This window comes from Lutra lutra, chromosome 12 (genome assembly GCF_902655055.1).
Source record: "Lutra lutra chromosome 12, mLutLut1.2, whole genome shotgun sequence".
NCBI lineage: Eukaryota > Metazoa > Chordata > Mammalia > Carnivora > Mustelidae > Lutra > Lutra lutra.
In genome coordinates, this window is record NC_062289.1 from 27,324,695 (window position 1) to 27,342,727 (window position 18,033).

The window sequence follows — 18,033 nt, forward strand, 5'->3', positions numbered from 1 at the left end:
CACAACCCAGAGATCGTGACCTGAGCCAGGATCAAGAGTTGGATGCTTAACTGAGCCACCCAGGTGCCCATATTTTGGGGAGTTTTAAAATTATGAATTAAATTTTCTGAGTAGTTGGAGGGTTATTCAAATGATCTATTTCATATTGGGCGAATTTCCTAATTTGTGTTTTTCAAGGTATTTGTCCTTTTCTTTTTTTTTTTTTTTTTTTAAAGATTCTACCCATTTATTTCACAGAGAGAGATCACAAGTAGGCAGAGAGGCAGGCAGAGAGAGAGAGAGAGAGAGAGAGGAGGAAGCAGGTTCCCCGCCGAGCAGAGAGCTCGATGCAGGACTCGATCCCAGGACCCTGAGATCATGACCTGAGCCGAAGGCAGCGGCTTAACCCACTGAGCCACCCAGGCGCCCTTTTTTTTTTTTTTTTTTTAAAGAAGTATTTGTCCTTTTCATGTGAATTACCAAATTCATGTGTCTAGTTGTTCTTAGTATTCTGTATTTTTTTTTTTGATGTCTGTGGTTTCTGTGGTGATATTCACTAATCTTGCAGTTTTAATTGGAAAGTTTTATTTCATTTTTAAACTGCTCCCCACTCTGCCAACTTACATGCATGTCATTGTCTGCAGTTTCGTTCTGTCATTTCTTAGCCTTACAAATCTGATATTATAATTTTATACAGTAAATGTTTGTTTAAGCTACTCATTTTCCTCCCCAGGGCTTGTCATTTTCTTTGGTCATCGTTCTGCTATGTTAGATTCCTCTAAATTCTGGTTCAGCATTGATGGGCTTTTTACTTTTCCTTTCCTGTGTTAGACATGCTTTCTTACTCACGGCTTTTGCACCTGCTGCATCTGAGGTCTTGGAATGCTTTTCCCAGATACTCTTTGGGTATCTTCTTAATCCTTCAGTTACTTATTCATTTATCTCCTGAGGGAGACCTTCTCTCTTTAAGATTGCAAATCCTTTACCTCTTCATTCCCTGCTCTTTTCTCTCATTATTTTTGTCCTTTGTATTCATCACCACCTGCCATATTATATATTTTATTTTTATGATAAGTTTTTCTAAAGATTTTATTTATTTATTTGACAGAGATCACAAGTAGGCAGAGGGGCAGGCCGCAGGGGTTGGTGGGGGAGCGGGAAGCAGGCTCCCTGTTGAGTAGAGAGCCCTATGTGGGCCTTGAGCCCAGGACCCTGAGATCATGACCTGAGCCGGAGGCAGAGGTTTAACCCACTGAGCCACCCACGCGCCCCTTTATGATAAATTTTAATCTGTCAAGCTCCTCAACTCAGTCATTCATTGAAATTTTATTTTATTTATGCAATTTAGGGACATTGACATCTTTTCAGTATTTACTATTTTTATCTAGTAACGATACATTTCTTAATTTATTCAAGGGTTCTTTTATGTCTTGTTTTTATGTAGCTATTGGAAAATTTTTAAATTTATGCCTTTGCATTTTAGATTTTGTTATTAGACTCATTTTTAAATACTGTTTTTCCTGATGAGTCACTAGAAAATCTGTTCGATGTGTAGATAACTCAGTGAATTTAATATTTTTAGGTCTTATTTTTCAGTGGGTAATAAATATTTTCAGTATAGAAAGTTCTGTCATTTGTAAATTATTAATATTGCTTCTTTTAAAATCTGTATTGTGTAGAAACCTTAGAATAATTTTAAATGAGGAAACATCTTTTATGGGTCTTTATTTCTAGTGTTTCATCTTTAAAGATGGTATTTGTTCTTGGTTTCTGATAGCTATCCTCTCTCATGTTAACAGAGTTTCATTCTGTTCCTGTTTATTGAGAGGTTTTATCAGTAATGGTTAGGACTTTTGCAAATGCCCTTTTGGCATTTATGCAGATTAACCATATGGCATTTTTTGAGCCAATAAATCTTTTTGTATTGCTTTCCTTATTTTAACAATTTTCAGAATAACGAGTTGGTTTCTCAACATCCTGTTAACAGAGATCAGTGAGGTTTTTTTTTTTTTTTTTGAGGTCTTGGGCTACTGGATTATTTTCTGTGTCCTTCTGACAAGATGCCGGTAGTCTTTGATAACTTCTTTGCTTTCTGGTGTGATCAAATGTTCTAGGCTCATCGTGTGCTTTTTCTACCCCAGACTTGCAATTAGCTATTTCCTCAAGGAGCCTAGGTTCCTTTTGTGGGAAATGGTATTTTAGACCATAGTCTGTTTTTCTCTGCCTCAAACAAACAATTTTTGCTTAATTAAATCTAGAATACTTTCAGATTTATGGAAAAGTTGGGAAGATAGTATAGAGAGTTGTTGTATAACCCACAACTAGTTTCCCCCATTCAAATAAACTTTTTATTGTGGAAACATCTTACAAAGGTAGAGAATTCCCCTTGTACCCTGTACCTAGTTTTTTGTTTGTTATATTGGTTTCAGGTGTATGCATTGCAAAATGATTACCACAATAAATCTAGTAGAGATTTATCACCTTATAGTTACCAAAAATATTTTTTTGTGTGTGATGAGGACTTTTGAGGTCTCTCTTAGCAACTTTCAGATATACAATTTTTTAAAAATTGGGCATGGAGTGAGCTTGAACTCATGACCCTGAGATCAGGACCTGAACTGAAATCAAGAGTTGGTGCTTAACTGATTGAGCCACCCACAATATGCGATTATTAACTGTGCTCATCATGCTGAACATTATATCCCCATAACATATTTGTTTTATAACTGAAAGTTAGTACCTTTTGATCCCCTTCACCCATTTTCCCCCACACCGCCCCATCAGAACCACCAGTCTGTTTTCTGTATCTGTGAGCTTGGTGTTCTTGTTTTTGTTCTGTTTTTAGATTCCACATGTAAGTGAGATCCTATGGTATTTGCCCTCTTCTGTCGAATTATTTCACTTAGCATAATGCCCTCAGGGTCCATCCATGTTGTCATAAAATGGCAAGATTTCATCCTTTTGTATGGCTGAGTAATATTCCATTGTATGTGTGTATAGAAGCTGCTATAGATATACAGCTGTGAGGGGTGTGTGTATATATACACAGCTTCTTACTCATTTTTCCATTTATGGACACTTAGATTGTTTCTGTATCTTGGCTATCGTATTTGAATAATGATACAATGAACTTGGCAGGAGTGCATATTTGGGTTAGCGTTTTCATTTTCTTCAGGTAAATACCCACAAGTGGAATTGGTGGATTTTTGGTATTTCTATTTTTAATTTTTTGAGGAACCTCCATACTGTTTTCCATTGTGGCCATTTCCATTTACACTGCCACCAGCAGTGCACAACAGTTTTCCCACTTCTCTCCATCCTTACCAACTTTTGTGTCTTTTGGAGTGGCCACTCTAACAGGTATGAGGTGATAGCTCAGTGTGGTTTTGATTTGCATTTCCATGATGAGTAGTGATATTAAGCATCGTTTCATGTCTCTATTGGCCATCTATATGTCTTTATTTGAGAAATTTTCTGCCCAATTTTTTTAAAGTTTTTATTTAAATTCCAGTTAGTTACCATACAGTGTAGTATTAGTTTCAGGTGTACAGTTTAGTGATTCAGCATTTTCTTTTAAAGATTTTTATTTATTTATTTGACAGAGAGAGATCACAAGTAGACAGAGAGGCAGGCAGAGAGAGAGAGAGGGAAGCAGGCTCCCTGCCAAGCAGAGAGCCCGATGCGGGACTCGATCCCAGGACCCTGAGATCATGACCTGAGCCGAAGGGAGCGGCTTAACCCACTGAGCCACCCAGGCGCCCATGATTCAGCATTTTCATATGACCCCTGGTGCTCATCATAAGTCCACTTGTTTATCTCCATCACTTTTTTAACTCTTTCCACTCATCCCCCTTTTGGTAACTATCAGTTTGTTCTCTGTAGTTAAGAGTCTTTCTTGGTTTGCCTCTATCTCACTTTTCTTCCCCCTTTGCTTGTTTGTTTTGTGTCTTAAATTCCACATATGACAGAAATCATATGATATTTGTCTTTCTCAGACTGACTTATTTCACTTAGCGGAATACTCTGGATCTAGAACCATCTGTGTCATTGGGAATTCAAAAACTACTTAAAATGAAGATGTAAATTGTTTTAATATTGTAGTTGGGATAGGCAGTGTTAATATAAATGTGATCTGTCAATTTCCCTCAGCAGTTCCGTTCTCTACCTCCTATTATACATCCTAGCAGATGGAATATCTATTTACAAAGTTTGTGTTGATCTTTACCATGACTTCTGACCTTTAGAACTTCCCAAAATTCTGGACTGCTTGTGCAGTTTCCATCTCATATGTAAGAGTTGAAGAGTAGTCTCAAGGAAATCTTTTTACTCATTGGTTATTGCATGTAACTATCATATTTACTTCCTTAATGAGGTTTTCTAAATGTAGCACCTTCAGCTTGCCTTCACTCTTGTATGTGATGTTCCAATTATATGATAACTCAGCTTTAATTTTTTAAATAGTGTTGTTACTTTAAAGAAACAAGGTGATTTAAAGTCCTCGTCTTTTTTTTTTAACTTTTTTTTTTTTTAAGATTTTACTTATTTCTGCAAGAGAGAGAGAGGGAGAGAGAGAGCGTGTGCAGGAGCACGAGAGCTTGAGAGTGCACATGCGAGCACTCGTGGGAGCAGAGGGAGAAGCAGACTCCCTGCTGAGTAGGGGGCCCAATGTGGGACCTGATCCCAGGACTCTGGGATCATGACCTGAAACGAAGGTGAATACTTAACTGACTGAACCGCCCAGGCATCCTAAAGTCCTGGTCTTAATTTGTATTTTTTGTTTAGATATTTTTAAAATTTTGTTTATGTATCTTTTTCTTTTAAGATTTTTATTTATTTATAGGCAGAGAGCGAGAGAGCACAAGCAGGCAGAGCAACAGAGGAAGAGGGAGAAGCAGGCTCCCCACGGAGCAGGGAGCCTGATGTGGGGCTTGATCCCAGGGCCCTGGGATCATGACCAGAGCCGAAGGCAGTTGATTAACCAACTGAGTCACCAGGGTTCCCCTGTTAATATATTTTTCTAAAAATCAGTCCTGCCAACATATTTCTCTCTGGTTCATAGAATTTCCTTAAAATCAGTTAGCAAGCATTTATTGAGAAATTCTTTCGTGTAGAGCGTAAAGCAGTTGTCACTGAAGTATTAGAAGACACACTTTGGGAGGCAGCAGAATGGACTAGATAAAGTCCACTTGGAAAAAATTATATTAAAAATTATACTAAAGATATAGACACTGGAGGTTGGTGGAGAACAGTAGCTGAAATCCCTTCTTGGTAGTTTTCATAGCAGGCTCACCTTACCTGGTGACAGCGGAAATTTGGTTGAAGACTGAGTTAAGGGGGATTTCTTTTTGCTTCAGAATGTCCTGATTCTGCATTCATGTTGTGAGCCCTTATCTCTTTCTTCCTTTTTGTTTGTATATTTACAGCAACTAATAGCGCCAGTTGCATTAGCATCCTTTGCCAAATTTATGATTGGAAATAAGTGATATGAGACCTCTCAGAAATCCCATTTTGAGAGCCAAGCTTAGGGTGACTTTGTGTTCTTTTTCGTCATTTCTGTAAAACAAGTTTCCTTAAAGCAAAGAGTAATGTGAAAATAAGTAGAAGGAGGGAAGCAAAGCAATGAATTCTGAGTTAGATTTCTTTAGAAACTGTCCCAGATGTATTCTGTCTGTATGACTGCCTTTGTTAGTGTTCTCATGTTTTAATGTTGCTTACACTACTGTAGTGTAAGCCAACTTCAACTTAAGTGTTAGGATTGGGGACTCTGGGAAAGGTGCATTGCGTTCTTGCTTGGCAGGACACTTGAGAAAGCTGTCATAGTCCCTTTTATGCATGAAACCGTGAGTAATCTGTAACATCTTGACATAGGCCAAGAATTTTTTTCATGTTTGTTGTCCATAGCATTGGGGTAAGATAGATAAAAATCTTCATTTTAACACATGGAGGAAATGAAGTGATTTGAAGTGTAATGACCATGCATTGTCTGTTCCTTGATAATTTGAGTTGGGGTGAAAAATTCACTGGATTTTTGGATCACAATTTTTCTTGATTTTATAGATTTACTATTTAGCATTGGAAGTTATGCATATAATTTTGCAAAAGTCTAATTTTTTGTTAGGTTTATTTATGATGATACTGTAGCAGACATTACATTGTAGTTGATAGGATGAAAAGGAAACTTTCATCGGTTATAAATTTCATAGTCATAAAGCAAATACAGGTTTATACTTCAGCATCATCAGATAGTGAGGTGGTTAGTAGAAACTGATAGGCCATAGATTATCAAGATTAATACAGCAGACCATGATTAATGCCATAACTTGAATGTAACTTGGGTGGGCAGTGGCTCTATAAATAGGATCAATCTTAAGTGGTATGTGAAAATGCTGGCTCCTAGCATATACCAGGTGATAAAATGCTGGTAAAATCAGATTTTATGGTATATTTTAGATGGGGTTTTCTTATGCTTGACAGTGACTCTTGGCTTATGTCCTTTTTTTCCCCCCTTCCTTTAGAATATGGTTTCTAGCTTTAGGGTTTCTGAACTGCAAGTGTTACTAGGCTTTGCTGGACGGAATAAAAGTGGACGCAAGCATGACCTCCTGATGAGGGCGTTGCATTTACTGAAGAGCGGCTGCAGCCCTGCGGTTCAGATCAAAATCCGAGAATTGTACAGACGCCGGTACCCACGGACTCTGGAAGGACTCTCTGATTTATCCACCATCAAATCTTCGGTTTTCAATTTGGATGGTAGCTCATCACCTGTAGAACCTGACTTGGCCGTGGCTGGAATCCACGCGCTGCCTTCCACCTCGGTTACACCGCACTCACCGTCCTCTCCTGTGGGTTCTGTGCTGCTTCAAGATACGAAGCCCACGTTTGAGATGCAGCAGCCATCTCCCCCAATCCCTCCTGTCCATCCTGATGTGCAGTTAAAAAACTTGCCCTTTTATGATGTCCTTGATGTTCTCATCAAGCCCACGAGTTTAGGTAAGTGTTAGAGAAATTAGTTCCTTCCAGATGAGGGAATAACTAAGGCAAGAGGCCTTCAACTAGTGATTAACGATTTGCTGTTAATACTATAAAATGGAAACATTAATGGCAAGTAAATGCCAGATAAAAAATATTGGCAACCATGACTGAAATCTAGTATAGAAACGCTAATTCATCATACCTACATTTTTATAGCTTAGAACTCAAATTACATCTTTGTGTGTAGGAACAGGTACAGATATTGCTTGTGTGTAGTTTGTGTTTTGGTATTTTTACAGATATTTGGTTTCCATTTAACATAGTGTTTAAACTGCTTTCGTAAGAAATAAACCTTTTATACTTAATTCGGCACATGGAGTTTGACACTCGTGTTTAGCTTTTTTTAATATCCATCAACTGCTCAGAAAATTTAATTTTATCATTACTAAAAAAATGATACCTGGGACTTTAACAAATTCTTACCTACATGATGGCTTCTTTGTTATAATGGTATGATTTCTTATTGCTTAATGAAATTATTTACAGAGGTATTTGGATTTTTTGATGAAATAAATTGTTTAGGAAATGGCATTTCATAGTTAATTTTGGAGATTTTTTTCCCCCCCTCATTCTGGGAAAACTCTTTTTATTTCAAGTCATTTGGGAACTCTCTTAAATATGTATCAATGTGCTTTTTTCCTTTTGTAGAAGATTATGCTGTTGTATATCTTGGTTGAGCCAGAAGGAAATTTTGAGGCGTAGGACTGGTTAATGGAGTCAGTATGGCCTGATTGATGGCAGGTCATGGTGGCTGTGCTTTTCTCAACCCCTTCCTCCTTGCTTTAAATGTTTTAATTTAGCAATACTTAGCCAGGCAGGTAGAGTAATGCATTACGTTCATTACATTCATTATGAAGTAAGGATTGTGTTCACCTTTTATTATTTGTACAAAGTTCTTTGAGTAGAATTATTGCATCAAAGAGTAAGAACATTTTAATTTTAGACTCTTGATAACATGTTGCTAAATTAGTTTCCAGAAGAGCTGTGCCAGTTTGCATTACACAAAGTGACAGAGTGTCTCTTATGGCCTTTCTTCCTGCCTTTATTAGGTGTTATTAAAAACAAATCTTGGTGATTTTGACAGGTGAAAGCTTGTGTCTTGTTTAGATTTTTTATTTTTAGAATTAATAACCGGAGCAAACATTTTTAAATGTTTATTACCCAGTTGCCTTTCTTTTATGCTTTTACAGAGATTTAGAAAAAAGATTCACCTGTTTTTTTAAACAGGTTCATTTATTTGGTTAAAATGGTTCCATAATTTTTTTTATTTCCATCTTTGTCATGGTTTTTGGTTTATACCAGTGGAGCATATCATGGCTTATTTCCATGTTTCTTTCTCAGCAGTTACTGCAATTTTTTTTTTTTTTTTTTGTATGTATTTTGAGAAAGATTCAGACTGGTAATATGCTTAGGTGCCCCTACCTCATGGGACTCCTCAGGAATATGGCTAAGGTGAGGCTGGGGAAGATGTTAGAGGGCGATGGGGTTGTAGTTACAGTGAAAGGGACTGAAAGAGACCGGATTGTGTGCCTGGAAAGAAGATGCAGGCATGTGTCTTATCTATTCTTTAGCATCAGTGGTGCACCAAGGGGTGAACTCTGGAGAGGCTTTGTGATTTTCTTTCCGGATTTCTCTGCTTAGTTCAAAGATAGAAACTGGAGTTTTCTGCTTTTCTGTATTTCATAGAGTTTCTCTTTCACTACCTCCACAAGGTTAAAGGAGAGTAGTAGGCATTTTATAAGTTTGCTAAGATAAAATTTTCCTATCTCATTTCACTTAGATAAAATAATGCCAGAGGTATTTTGTGTTGAAGAGTGGCTAAGAAAAACCTGCCTTTTGCTCATAGTTTAAATTAGAATGTAAGAGATAACATGTAACCTTAAGGTTTATGAAATAGTTTTTAGCTCAGGGGTAAAAGTTATCTATGCATATGTTTTTCAAGAGTCTGGCCTATCATTGTTTTTATGAATTTATAGACTAATTCTTGTTTTAAAACAATAAACATTTCCTTATCTTGCCTTCCCTAAGGAGGAAAAAAAGAATTTTCTTAATGTATGTAATCTTGTTATGTCATATTGATAAAACAGTGATCTAAGGAATGCTCTTTTAGACTTGGAGGTAGAAAGTTAGAAAATCCACATCAACATATAGTTGGCCACATGAAAGTGGAAAAATTAATCATTTCCAGTAATGACCTTTAATTGAAAACTTTCAGTGTCGCAGTGTCTAAGGCAATGCAGTGACATTCAGAAGCTTCCTTAGTTTTTATTGTTTTATAATTTGAAAATATACATAAAAATAGAAATTCTGCGGAAGTTCATTTGTTTGGAATCCTGCTATCAAAAAACCTATTTACATTTGGGGATTGAGAATTAAAAATCCTCAGGAGGCCAAAGAGATATCAAATCCATATTTCAAAGCACATATTCTTAACATCTGCAAACCAGTCTGTGTATACTTGATTTTATATACAGTTGATTAGATGATTTCTAAGCCATCAACATATTGTTAAGTAGGAATGAATTGACAACATGAGAGAGACTAGAGGGGCCGTGCTAGCAAAAATAGATACAAGAGGTCAAAAAATGTTATTCCCAAACCTCTTGGTATATTGAAACTGATAGCCCTTAGTAGTGAGGGAGTTGCTGTTACAGCATGGCCCACGTATTGATGCTTAAAAAGAACTCAAGAAAACAACCATGATGTATATATTCTGTTTAAGGAGATACATTGTAACATAGTTTTGTAGTTTGGAGTTATTTCTATTCAAAATGGTTATAGTGAAAATATTTTAGCCTTTAAAATGGCCAATTACGGAGTTCTGAAAAACAAGAGTGTACACAATACTAAAAGAAGTTCTCTGTGACTAAGGTTTTACTCTAACAAATGGATAACCCCATAATTCAAAAACTAACAGAACTCTCTGTTCTCCTCCCTTAAATAGCTATTATGATTTGCTTTCACAGGTTGTCTTTTTCTCTTCTTTTCAGTTATCTTTTTCCTTCTTTTCTTTTTAAAGAGAACTTTTGAAGATGAAATCCTTTGGGAATTTTCTGTTTAAGAAATTTGTCTTTATTTAGTCTGTACAAAAGAATATATATAAAGCATTAAGGTGTAAAAAAATCAGTGAAATGAACACTTGTGAAACCACTACCTACTTTTGTTTTTTGTGTTTGTTTTGTTTGAGCTGAGATCAGGAGTCCCACCCCGTGTTCCTCCCACCCCCCACTGCCTAGTTTTTTAAAAAGGAACATTGCCAGTATCTTCAAGCCATCTCCTTACCTTTTCTGGGTTAAATCACTATTCTGAATTTATATTCCTCTCCTTTGCTTGTTTTACCATGTATGTATTTTTAAAAAGTAATGTTTGACTTGCTTTTGAAATTCATGTGATGATTTTTGTTCTTTTGAGACTGGCTCTTATAATCATTGTATGTTGATACATCTAGCTGTTTGGTATTTTGTGAAATACCTTCAGAGTATTTTTAAGCCTTTAATTCCTTAAAACTTACTCATTGTGCTTTTCAGATTGCAAAAGTGATTTATGCTAGTAATTGAAAATTCAAACATCATGGAAATATAACAGAAAGGGAAGGTCCCTCATAACGTCTTATATTACCCAGCTGGAGTTGTAGCAGTAGTAAACTGTTTTTCTGCATATGTTGTCATCGTCTGTCTCTTCCTGTTCATTAAAAGAGCTTTTTCCAACTGCAGAACCACTGTGCCACGTTTCTAGTGAGAGAGGATGCGGTTTTACTTGTATCCTCTGCCAATAGCACCTCCTGGAGTTCTGCATCATGATGATCTTTCTTAACAGTGTTTCTTGGAAATACATTATAGATTTGTGGGTTAAATAGATCTTGTTATCTTGTAGATGTACCATCACTTAACCAGTATTCTGTTGGTGGACATTTTGTTTTTTATTTATTTGAAAGTATTTTAGTACCCAGCATGGTCGGTCATTATTCTTGCAGTTTTAAAAACATTGCTGCTATTAGAATTTTTGCATATGTGCTTCTGAATACCTAGCTGCTGAGCGTTTTTGAGCATATTTATGAAGTATAATGCCACTGTGAAGTCAGTACAAGTACTTAATATTTTGATATTCAGCTTTTGTTTCAGCAGTTGCTTCAGAAACCTTATGCCTAACATTTATAATCCAGCAGGGTATGATTGTATTATTTTTATATACCCTCATCAGCATTGGTCTTTTAATTTATTATTGGCCTTTTAATCTTTAAACAGTGAGACTTAGTAAGAATTAACATTTTTCATATTCTTAAATTCCTGAATATTAGGAAATAACTCATAAAGCTTTTTGGGTGCAGTTAAACAGGTTTAAAGGGATGTGCAATTAATGGAAAGCCATTAAAATAGAACCTCACTTCTAAGGAGTTTGGATAAATTCAGATACCATACGCATCATTTTTATTAACACAGCTAAAGGGTATGTAATGAGGATTTAATTTGCGTATGGTGATGTAGTCGAATTGTGGAGAAGCCAGAAATAAGAGATGGCCATTAGGAAGTTGGTTATCTATTTGGGGAGATAGTATTAACGTGAGAGCCAGGTAGCCATGAGGTATGTGCCTGTATGATGAAGAACTATAAATTGTGTGTCTGAAACTCAAATACTGTATCGGCCTCAGGATCGGCAAAGTCAGTCAAGACTTATTGGAGTAGGAGTGAGGCGTGAAGGAGCTTTGAAGTATGAATTTGTCTACTTTGAACGGATGGCATTTATAGGAGAGGAAACACCAAGAAAGGGGAGAACTGTGAGTAGTCACAGTAGCAGAAATGAAAGTGGCATAGTTGTGAGATCTGACCGAGGAAACAGTTTTGAGTAGAGAGTAAGACTTGGGGAGATACTGGAAATGTGGAAATGGGGAAATGTAGGTTTGCTAGGGAAGAGGAGGGGCCTCTGTTATGGAGACGCTCACAGGTAAAGGAGCTTGGACTGGGTTCATTCTGAAGTAGGAAGCTGCTGAGCATTTGTGAGCAGGGGAAGGGTGGTGAGAGTGAGGCTAAGGATGACCAGCTCCGCACCCGTGTTCTGAGGGGAGACTGGAGAGAGGCAACTTTGCTCTTCATTTCATTACAAAAATTACTTGTAATAGTTCTGAGTAGGCTGGTGGTAGTGAAAACGGAGAGGAAGCAGCCGAGAAGAAAATTTTAGAAAGCAGGACTTAATGACTAAAAGGATATAGTGGATGAAGAAGAGGACTGGGGTAAAGGAAATGAATGATTTCCAGTGATGGGGAAATTGGTAACTATTCTCCTGTTTGAAAGTTCTGAATTAAAGTCACTGTTTTTATGAGAAGCATGAAACCTCAGTGCTCTACTCTCCCCACATGATCTTTGCAGCTGTTGTATAGGGAAAAAAGTCCTTTCGTATTAACCATCACTGATGATTATTAATACAGTGATGGTTTCTGTCTAGATAAAATTCTTTCAAATGACTCAGGTTTCTGAGTGAATTCCATTAAATTAGAAAAATTGGGGTGTGTATATAGGATTATCATTTGAAAGTGTTCATATAAAACAATGTTCAATGATAACTATTTGTAAACAACTGAATATGGGAATATAGAATCACTCAAGTGTTTATTGAAAGCATTCCATGTGCCTGTTCCAGTGTGTTAAGAAACGAGTTATCAAAAACAAGCTCATTTACAAATATAGAACAGAACTTTTTGTATTTATTTCTTTTATTATAACTGTATGAGAATATTGTTTTTGTGTGTATTTTTATTTATACACGTTTGAGGATTGTTTCCCCACTTTGGATGCAGAGATACGGTGGGAAGGGGAATAAATTATAAGAGTATTCTTTGATTGGCAGCAATGGTACAGTTGATTGGTGGGTGATAGAGATCTTAGAAGATGCAGTATAATAAACTATTCATTTTATTAGCTAAGGATAGAGATCTTAGAAGATGCAGTATAATAAACTATTCATTTTATTAGCTAAGGATAGAGATCTTAGATGATGCAGTATAATAAACTTTTGTTTATTCATTGTTACGTTATGAATTATATTTATAGATTAGCTAGACTGAGCCATGCTAATTCACAGAACTGCCTATATAACATCTTGATTTAACTCTTCCCTGAGTGGGTCATTTTATAAACTCCTGTTAACCTAGGCACTCATTGCTAGGAAACATTCTTGACTAAATGTAAACCAGTTTATTAAAAGGTGTCCGTATAACTTTCTGCGGTGGGGGAGCTTGGGAAGTTTCTTGTTTTACTAACAATAGTTAACATTTTTAGGCATATTAAAATATTTTCTACTTGAATATCTTACCAAGAGAAAGCCATGATTATTGAATAGTTGGCAAAATGCATCTGTTGGACTGTATTTCTTTCTTTCTTTCATTTTTTTTTTTTAACTTTGGCTGTCTTTAAAGGCAGACTTTTTTTTTTTTTTAAATAGAGGTTTATTTTCTAATATATTTTTTAAGATTTTATTTATTTATTTGACAGACAGATCAAAGTAGGCAGAGAGGCAGGCAGAGAGAGAAGGGGGAAGCAGGCTTCTTGCTGAGCAGAGAGCCCGATGTGGGGCTCGATCCCAGGATCCTGAGATCATGACCTGAGCGTGAAGGCAGAGGCTTAACCCACTGAGCCACCCAGGCGCCCCTATTTTCTAATATTTTTTTAAAGATTTTATTTGACAGGGGGGGAGTGGCAGAGGGAGAGGGAGCAGAAGGCAAATGCTTTACGACTGAACCACCCAGGTGCCCTTTCCATACCCCCTCTCCCTGCACCAGCAACCCTCAGTTTGCTTTGTGAGATTAAGAGTCTCTTATGGTTTGTCTCCCTCCCGATCCCATCTTGTTTCATTTTTTCCTTCCCTACCCCCTAAGCCCCCCACTTTGCCTCTCAGATTCCTCATATCAGTCAGATCATATGATAATTGTCATTCTCTGATTAACTCATTTCGTGCAGCACAATGCCCTCTAGTTCCAACCACGTCATCACAAATGGCAAGATTTCATTTCCTTTGATGGCTGCATAGTATTCCATTATGTATATATACCACATTTTTACTCATTCATCTGTTGATGGATATCTAGTAGGTTCTTTCCGTAGTTTGGCTATTGTGGACATTGCTGCTATAAATATTCGGGTGCACGTGCCCCTTCAGATCACTACTTTGTATCTTTAGGGGAAGTACCCAGTAGTGCATTTGGTGGGCCATAGGGTAGCTCTATTTTCAACTTTGTGAGGAACCTCCATGCTGTTTTCCAGAGTGGCTACACCAGCTTGCATTCCCACCAACAGTGTAGGAGGGTTCCCCTTTCTCCACATCTTTGCCCACTTTTGTTGTTTACTGACTTGTTAATTTTAGCCATTCTGACTGGTGTGAGGTGGTATCTCATTGTGGTTTTGATTTGTAATTCCTTGATGCCAAGTGATATCGAGCACTTTTTCACGTGTCTGTTGGCTACTTGGTTCTCTTCTTTGCAGAAATATCTGTTCATGTCCTCTGCCCATTTCTTGATTGGATTATTCTTTGCGTGCTGAGTTTGATAAGTTCTTTATAGATTTTGGATACTAGCCCTTTATCTGATATGCCATTTGCAAATATCTTCTACCATTCTGTCAGTTGTCTTTTGGTTTTGTTGACTGTTTCCTTGCTGTGCAAAAGCTTTTGATCTTGATGAAGTCCCAAAAGTTCATTTTTGCCCTTGTTTCCCTTGCCTTTGGTGATGTTTCTAGGAAGAAGTTGCTGCAGCTGAGGTCAAAGAGGTTGCTGCCTGTGTTCTCCTCAAGGATTTTGATGGATTCCTTTCTTACACTGAGGTGTTTCATCCATTTTGAGTCTTTTTGTGTGTGTGGTGTAAGGAAATGGTCCAGTTTCACTTTTCTGCATGTGGCTGTCCAATTTTCCCAACACCATTTCTTGAAGAGACTGTCTTTTATCCACAGGACATTTTTTCCTGCTTTGTCGAAGATTAGTTGACCATAGAGTTGGGGGTCTATTTCTGGGCTCTCTGTTCTGTTCCATTGATCTATATTTCTGTTTTTGTGCCAATACCATACTCTCTTGGTGATGACAGCTTTGTAATAGAGCTTGAAGTCTGATATTGTGATGCCACCAACTTTGGCTTTCTTTTTCAACATTCCTCTGGCTATTCGAAGTCTTTTCTGGTTCCATATAAATTTTAGGGTTATTTGTTCCATTTCTTTGAAAAAAATTGATGGTATTTTGATAGGGGTTGCCTTAAATGTCTAGATTGCTTTAGGTAGCATAGACATTTTCACAATATTTGTTCTTCGAATCCATGAGCATAGAACATTTTTCCATTTCTTTGTGTCTTCCTCCATTTCTTTCATGAGTACTTTATAGTTTTCTGAGTACAGATTCTTTGCCTCTTTGGTTAGGTTTATTCCTAGGTATCTTATGGTTTTGGGTGAAGTTGTAAATGGGATGAACTCCTTAATTTCTCTTTCTTCTGTCTTGTTGTTGGTGTATAGAAATGCAACTGATTTCTGTGCATTGATTTTATATCCTGACACTTCACTGAATTTTTGTATGAGTTCTAGCAGTTTTGAAGTGGAGTCTTTTGGGTTTTCCACATAAAGTATCATATCGTCTGCAAAGAGTGATATTTTGAGGACTTTCTTTGCCAATTTGGATGCCTTTAATTTCTTTTTGTTGTCTGATTGCCGAGGCTAGGACTTCTAGTACTATGTTGAATAGCAGTAATGATAATGGACATCCCTGCCGTGTTCTGACCTTAGCAGAAAAGCTCTCAGTTTTTCTCCATTGAGAATGATACTCACTGTGGGTTTTTCATATATGGCTTTGATGATATTGAGGTATGTACTCTCTATCCCTACACTTCGAAGAATTTTGATCAAGAAAGGATGCTGTTCTTTGTCAAATGCTTCTTCAGCATCTCTTGAGAGTATCATACGGTTCTTGTTCTTTCTTTTATTAATGTATTGTTTCACATTGATTGATTTGCAGATGTTGAACCAACCTTGCAGCCCTGGAATAAATCCCACTTGGTCATGGTGAATAATCCTTTTAATGTTCTGTTGGATCCTATCAGCTAGTATTTTGGTGAGAATTTTTGCATCTATGTTCATCAAGGATATTGGTCTGTAATCCTCTTTTTTGATGAGGTCTTTGTCTGGTTTTGGGATCAAGGTAATGCTGGCTCATAAAATGAGTTTGGAAGTTTTCCTTCCATTTCTATTTTTTGGAACAGTTTCAGGAGAATAGGTATTAATTCTTCTTTAAATGTTTGGTAGAATTCCCCTGGGAAGCCATCTGGCCCTGAGCTCTTGTTTGTTGGGAGATTTTTGATGACTGCTTCGGTCTCCTTACTGATTATGGGTCTGTTCAGGTTTTCTATTTCTTCCTGGTTCAGTTTTGGTAGTTTATATGTCTCTGGGAATGCATCTATGTCTTCCAGATTGTCAAATTTGCTGGCGTATAGTTGCTCATAATATGTTCTTATAATTGTTTGTATTTCTTTGGTGTTGGTTGTGATCTCTCCTCTTTCATTCATGATTTTATTTATTTCGGTCCTTTTTTCTTTTTGATAAGTCTGGCCAGGGGTTTATCAATCTTATTAATTCTTTCAAAGAACCAGCTCATAGTTTCATTGATTTGTTCTACTGGTTTTTTTTTTTTTTTTTTTTTTTTTTTTTTTTTGTTTCTATTTCATTGACTTCTGCTCTGATCTTTATTATTTCTCTCCTCCTGCTGGGTTTAGGCTTTCTTTCTCCAGCTCCTTTAGGTGTAGGGTTAGGTTGTGTATTTGAGACCTTTCTTGTTTCTTGAGAAAGGCTTGTATCACTACATATTTTCCTCTCAGGACTGCCTTTGCTGTGTCCCACAGATTTTGAACAGTTGTGTTTTCATTATCATTTGCTTCCATGAATTTTTTCAATTTTTAAATTTCCTGGTTGACCCACTCATTCTTTAGTAGGATGCTTTTTAGCCTCCATGTATTTGGGTTCTTTTCCAGATTTCCTCTTGTGATTGAGTTCTAGCTTCAGAGCATATTGTGGTCTGAAAATATGTAGGGAATGATCCCAGTCTTTTGGTACTGGTTGAGACTTGATTTGTGACCCAGGATGTGATCTCTTCTGGAGAATGTTCCATGCACTAGAGAAGAATGTGTATTCTGTTGCTTTGGGATGGAATGTTCTGAATGTATCTGTGATGTCCATCTGGTCCAGTGTGTCATTTAAGGCCTTTATTTCCTTGTTGATCTTTTGCTTGGATGATCTGTCCATTTCAGTGAGGAGGGGTGTTAAAGTCCCCTACTATTACTGTGTTATTGTCGATGTGTTTCTTTGCTTTTGTTATTAATTGGTTATATAGTTGACTGCTCCCATGTTAGGGGCATAGATACTCAAAAATTGTTAGATCTTCTTGTTGGACAGATTCTTTGAGTATGATATAGTGTCCTTCCTCATCTCTTATTATAGCCTTTGGCTTAAAATCTAATTTATCTGTTATAAGGATTTCCACCCCAGCTTTCTTTAGATGTCCATTAGCATGGTACATTGTTTTCCACCCCCTCACTTTAAATCTGAAGGTGTTTTGGGGTCTAAAATGAGTTTCTTGTAGACAACATATTAAGGGTTTTGTTTTTTTATCCATTTTGAAACCCTGTGTCTTTTGATTTGGGCATTTAGCCCATTTACATTCAGGGTAACTATTGAAAGATATGAATTTAGTGCCATTGTATTGCCTGTAAAGTGACTGTTACTGTATATTGTCTCTGTTCCTTTCTGGTCTACTACTTTTAGGCTCTTTCTTTGCTTAGAGGACTCCTTTCAATATTTCCTGTAAGGCTGGTTTGGTGTTTACAAATTCTTTTAGCTTTTGTTTGTCCTGGAAGCTTTTTATCTCTCCTTCTATTTTCAATGATAGCCTAGCTGGATATAGTATTCTTGGCTGCATGTTTTTCTCATTTAGTGCTCTGAATATATCATGCCAGTTCTTTCTGGCCTGCCAGATCTCTGTGGAGAAGTCTGTTACCAATCTAATATT

The 18,033-nt window shown here is 36.9% G+C and overlaps 1 protein-coding gene across 8 annotated transcripts in view; it reads left to right on the forward strand.

Moving 5' to 3' along the window:
• The window catches only part of PIAS2 (protein inhibitor of activated STAT 2), a 94,883-nt gene that overhangs the window by 16,283 nt on the left and 60,567 nt on the right, over nt 1-18,033 (forward strand). For all 8 annotated transcript variants that reach the window (XM_047698138.1, XM_047698135.1, XM_047698139.1 and 5 more), the window contains exon 2: nt 6,495-6,969. In XM_047698138.1, the coding sequence (XP_047554094.1) occupies nt 6,495-6,969 (475 nt within the window). The remainder of the gene's footprint in view (nt 1-6,494; nt 6,970-18,033) is intronic.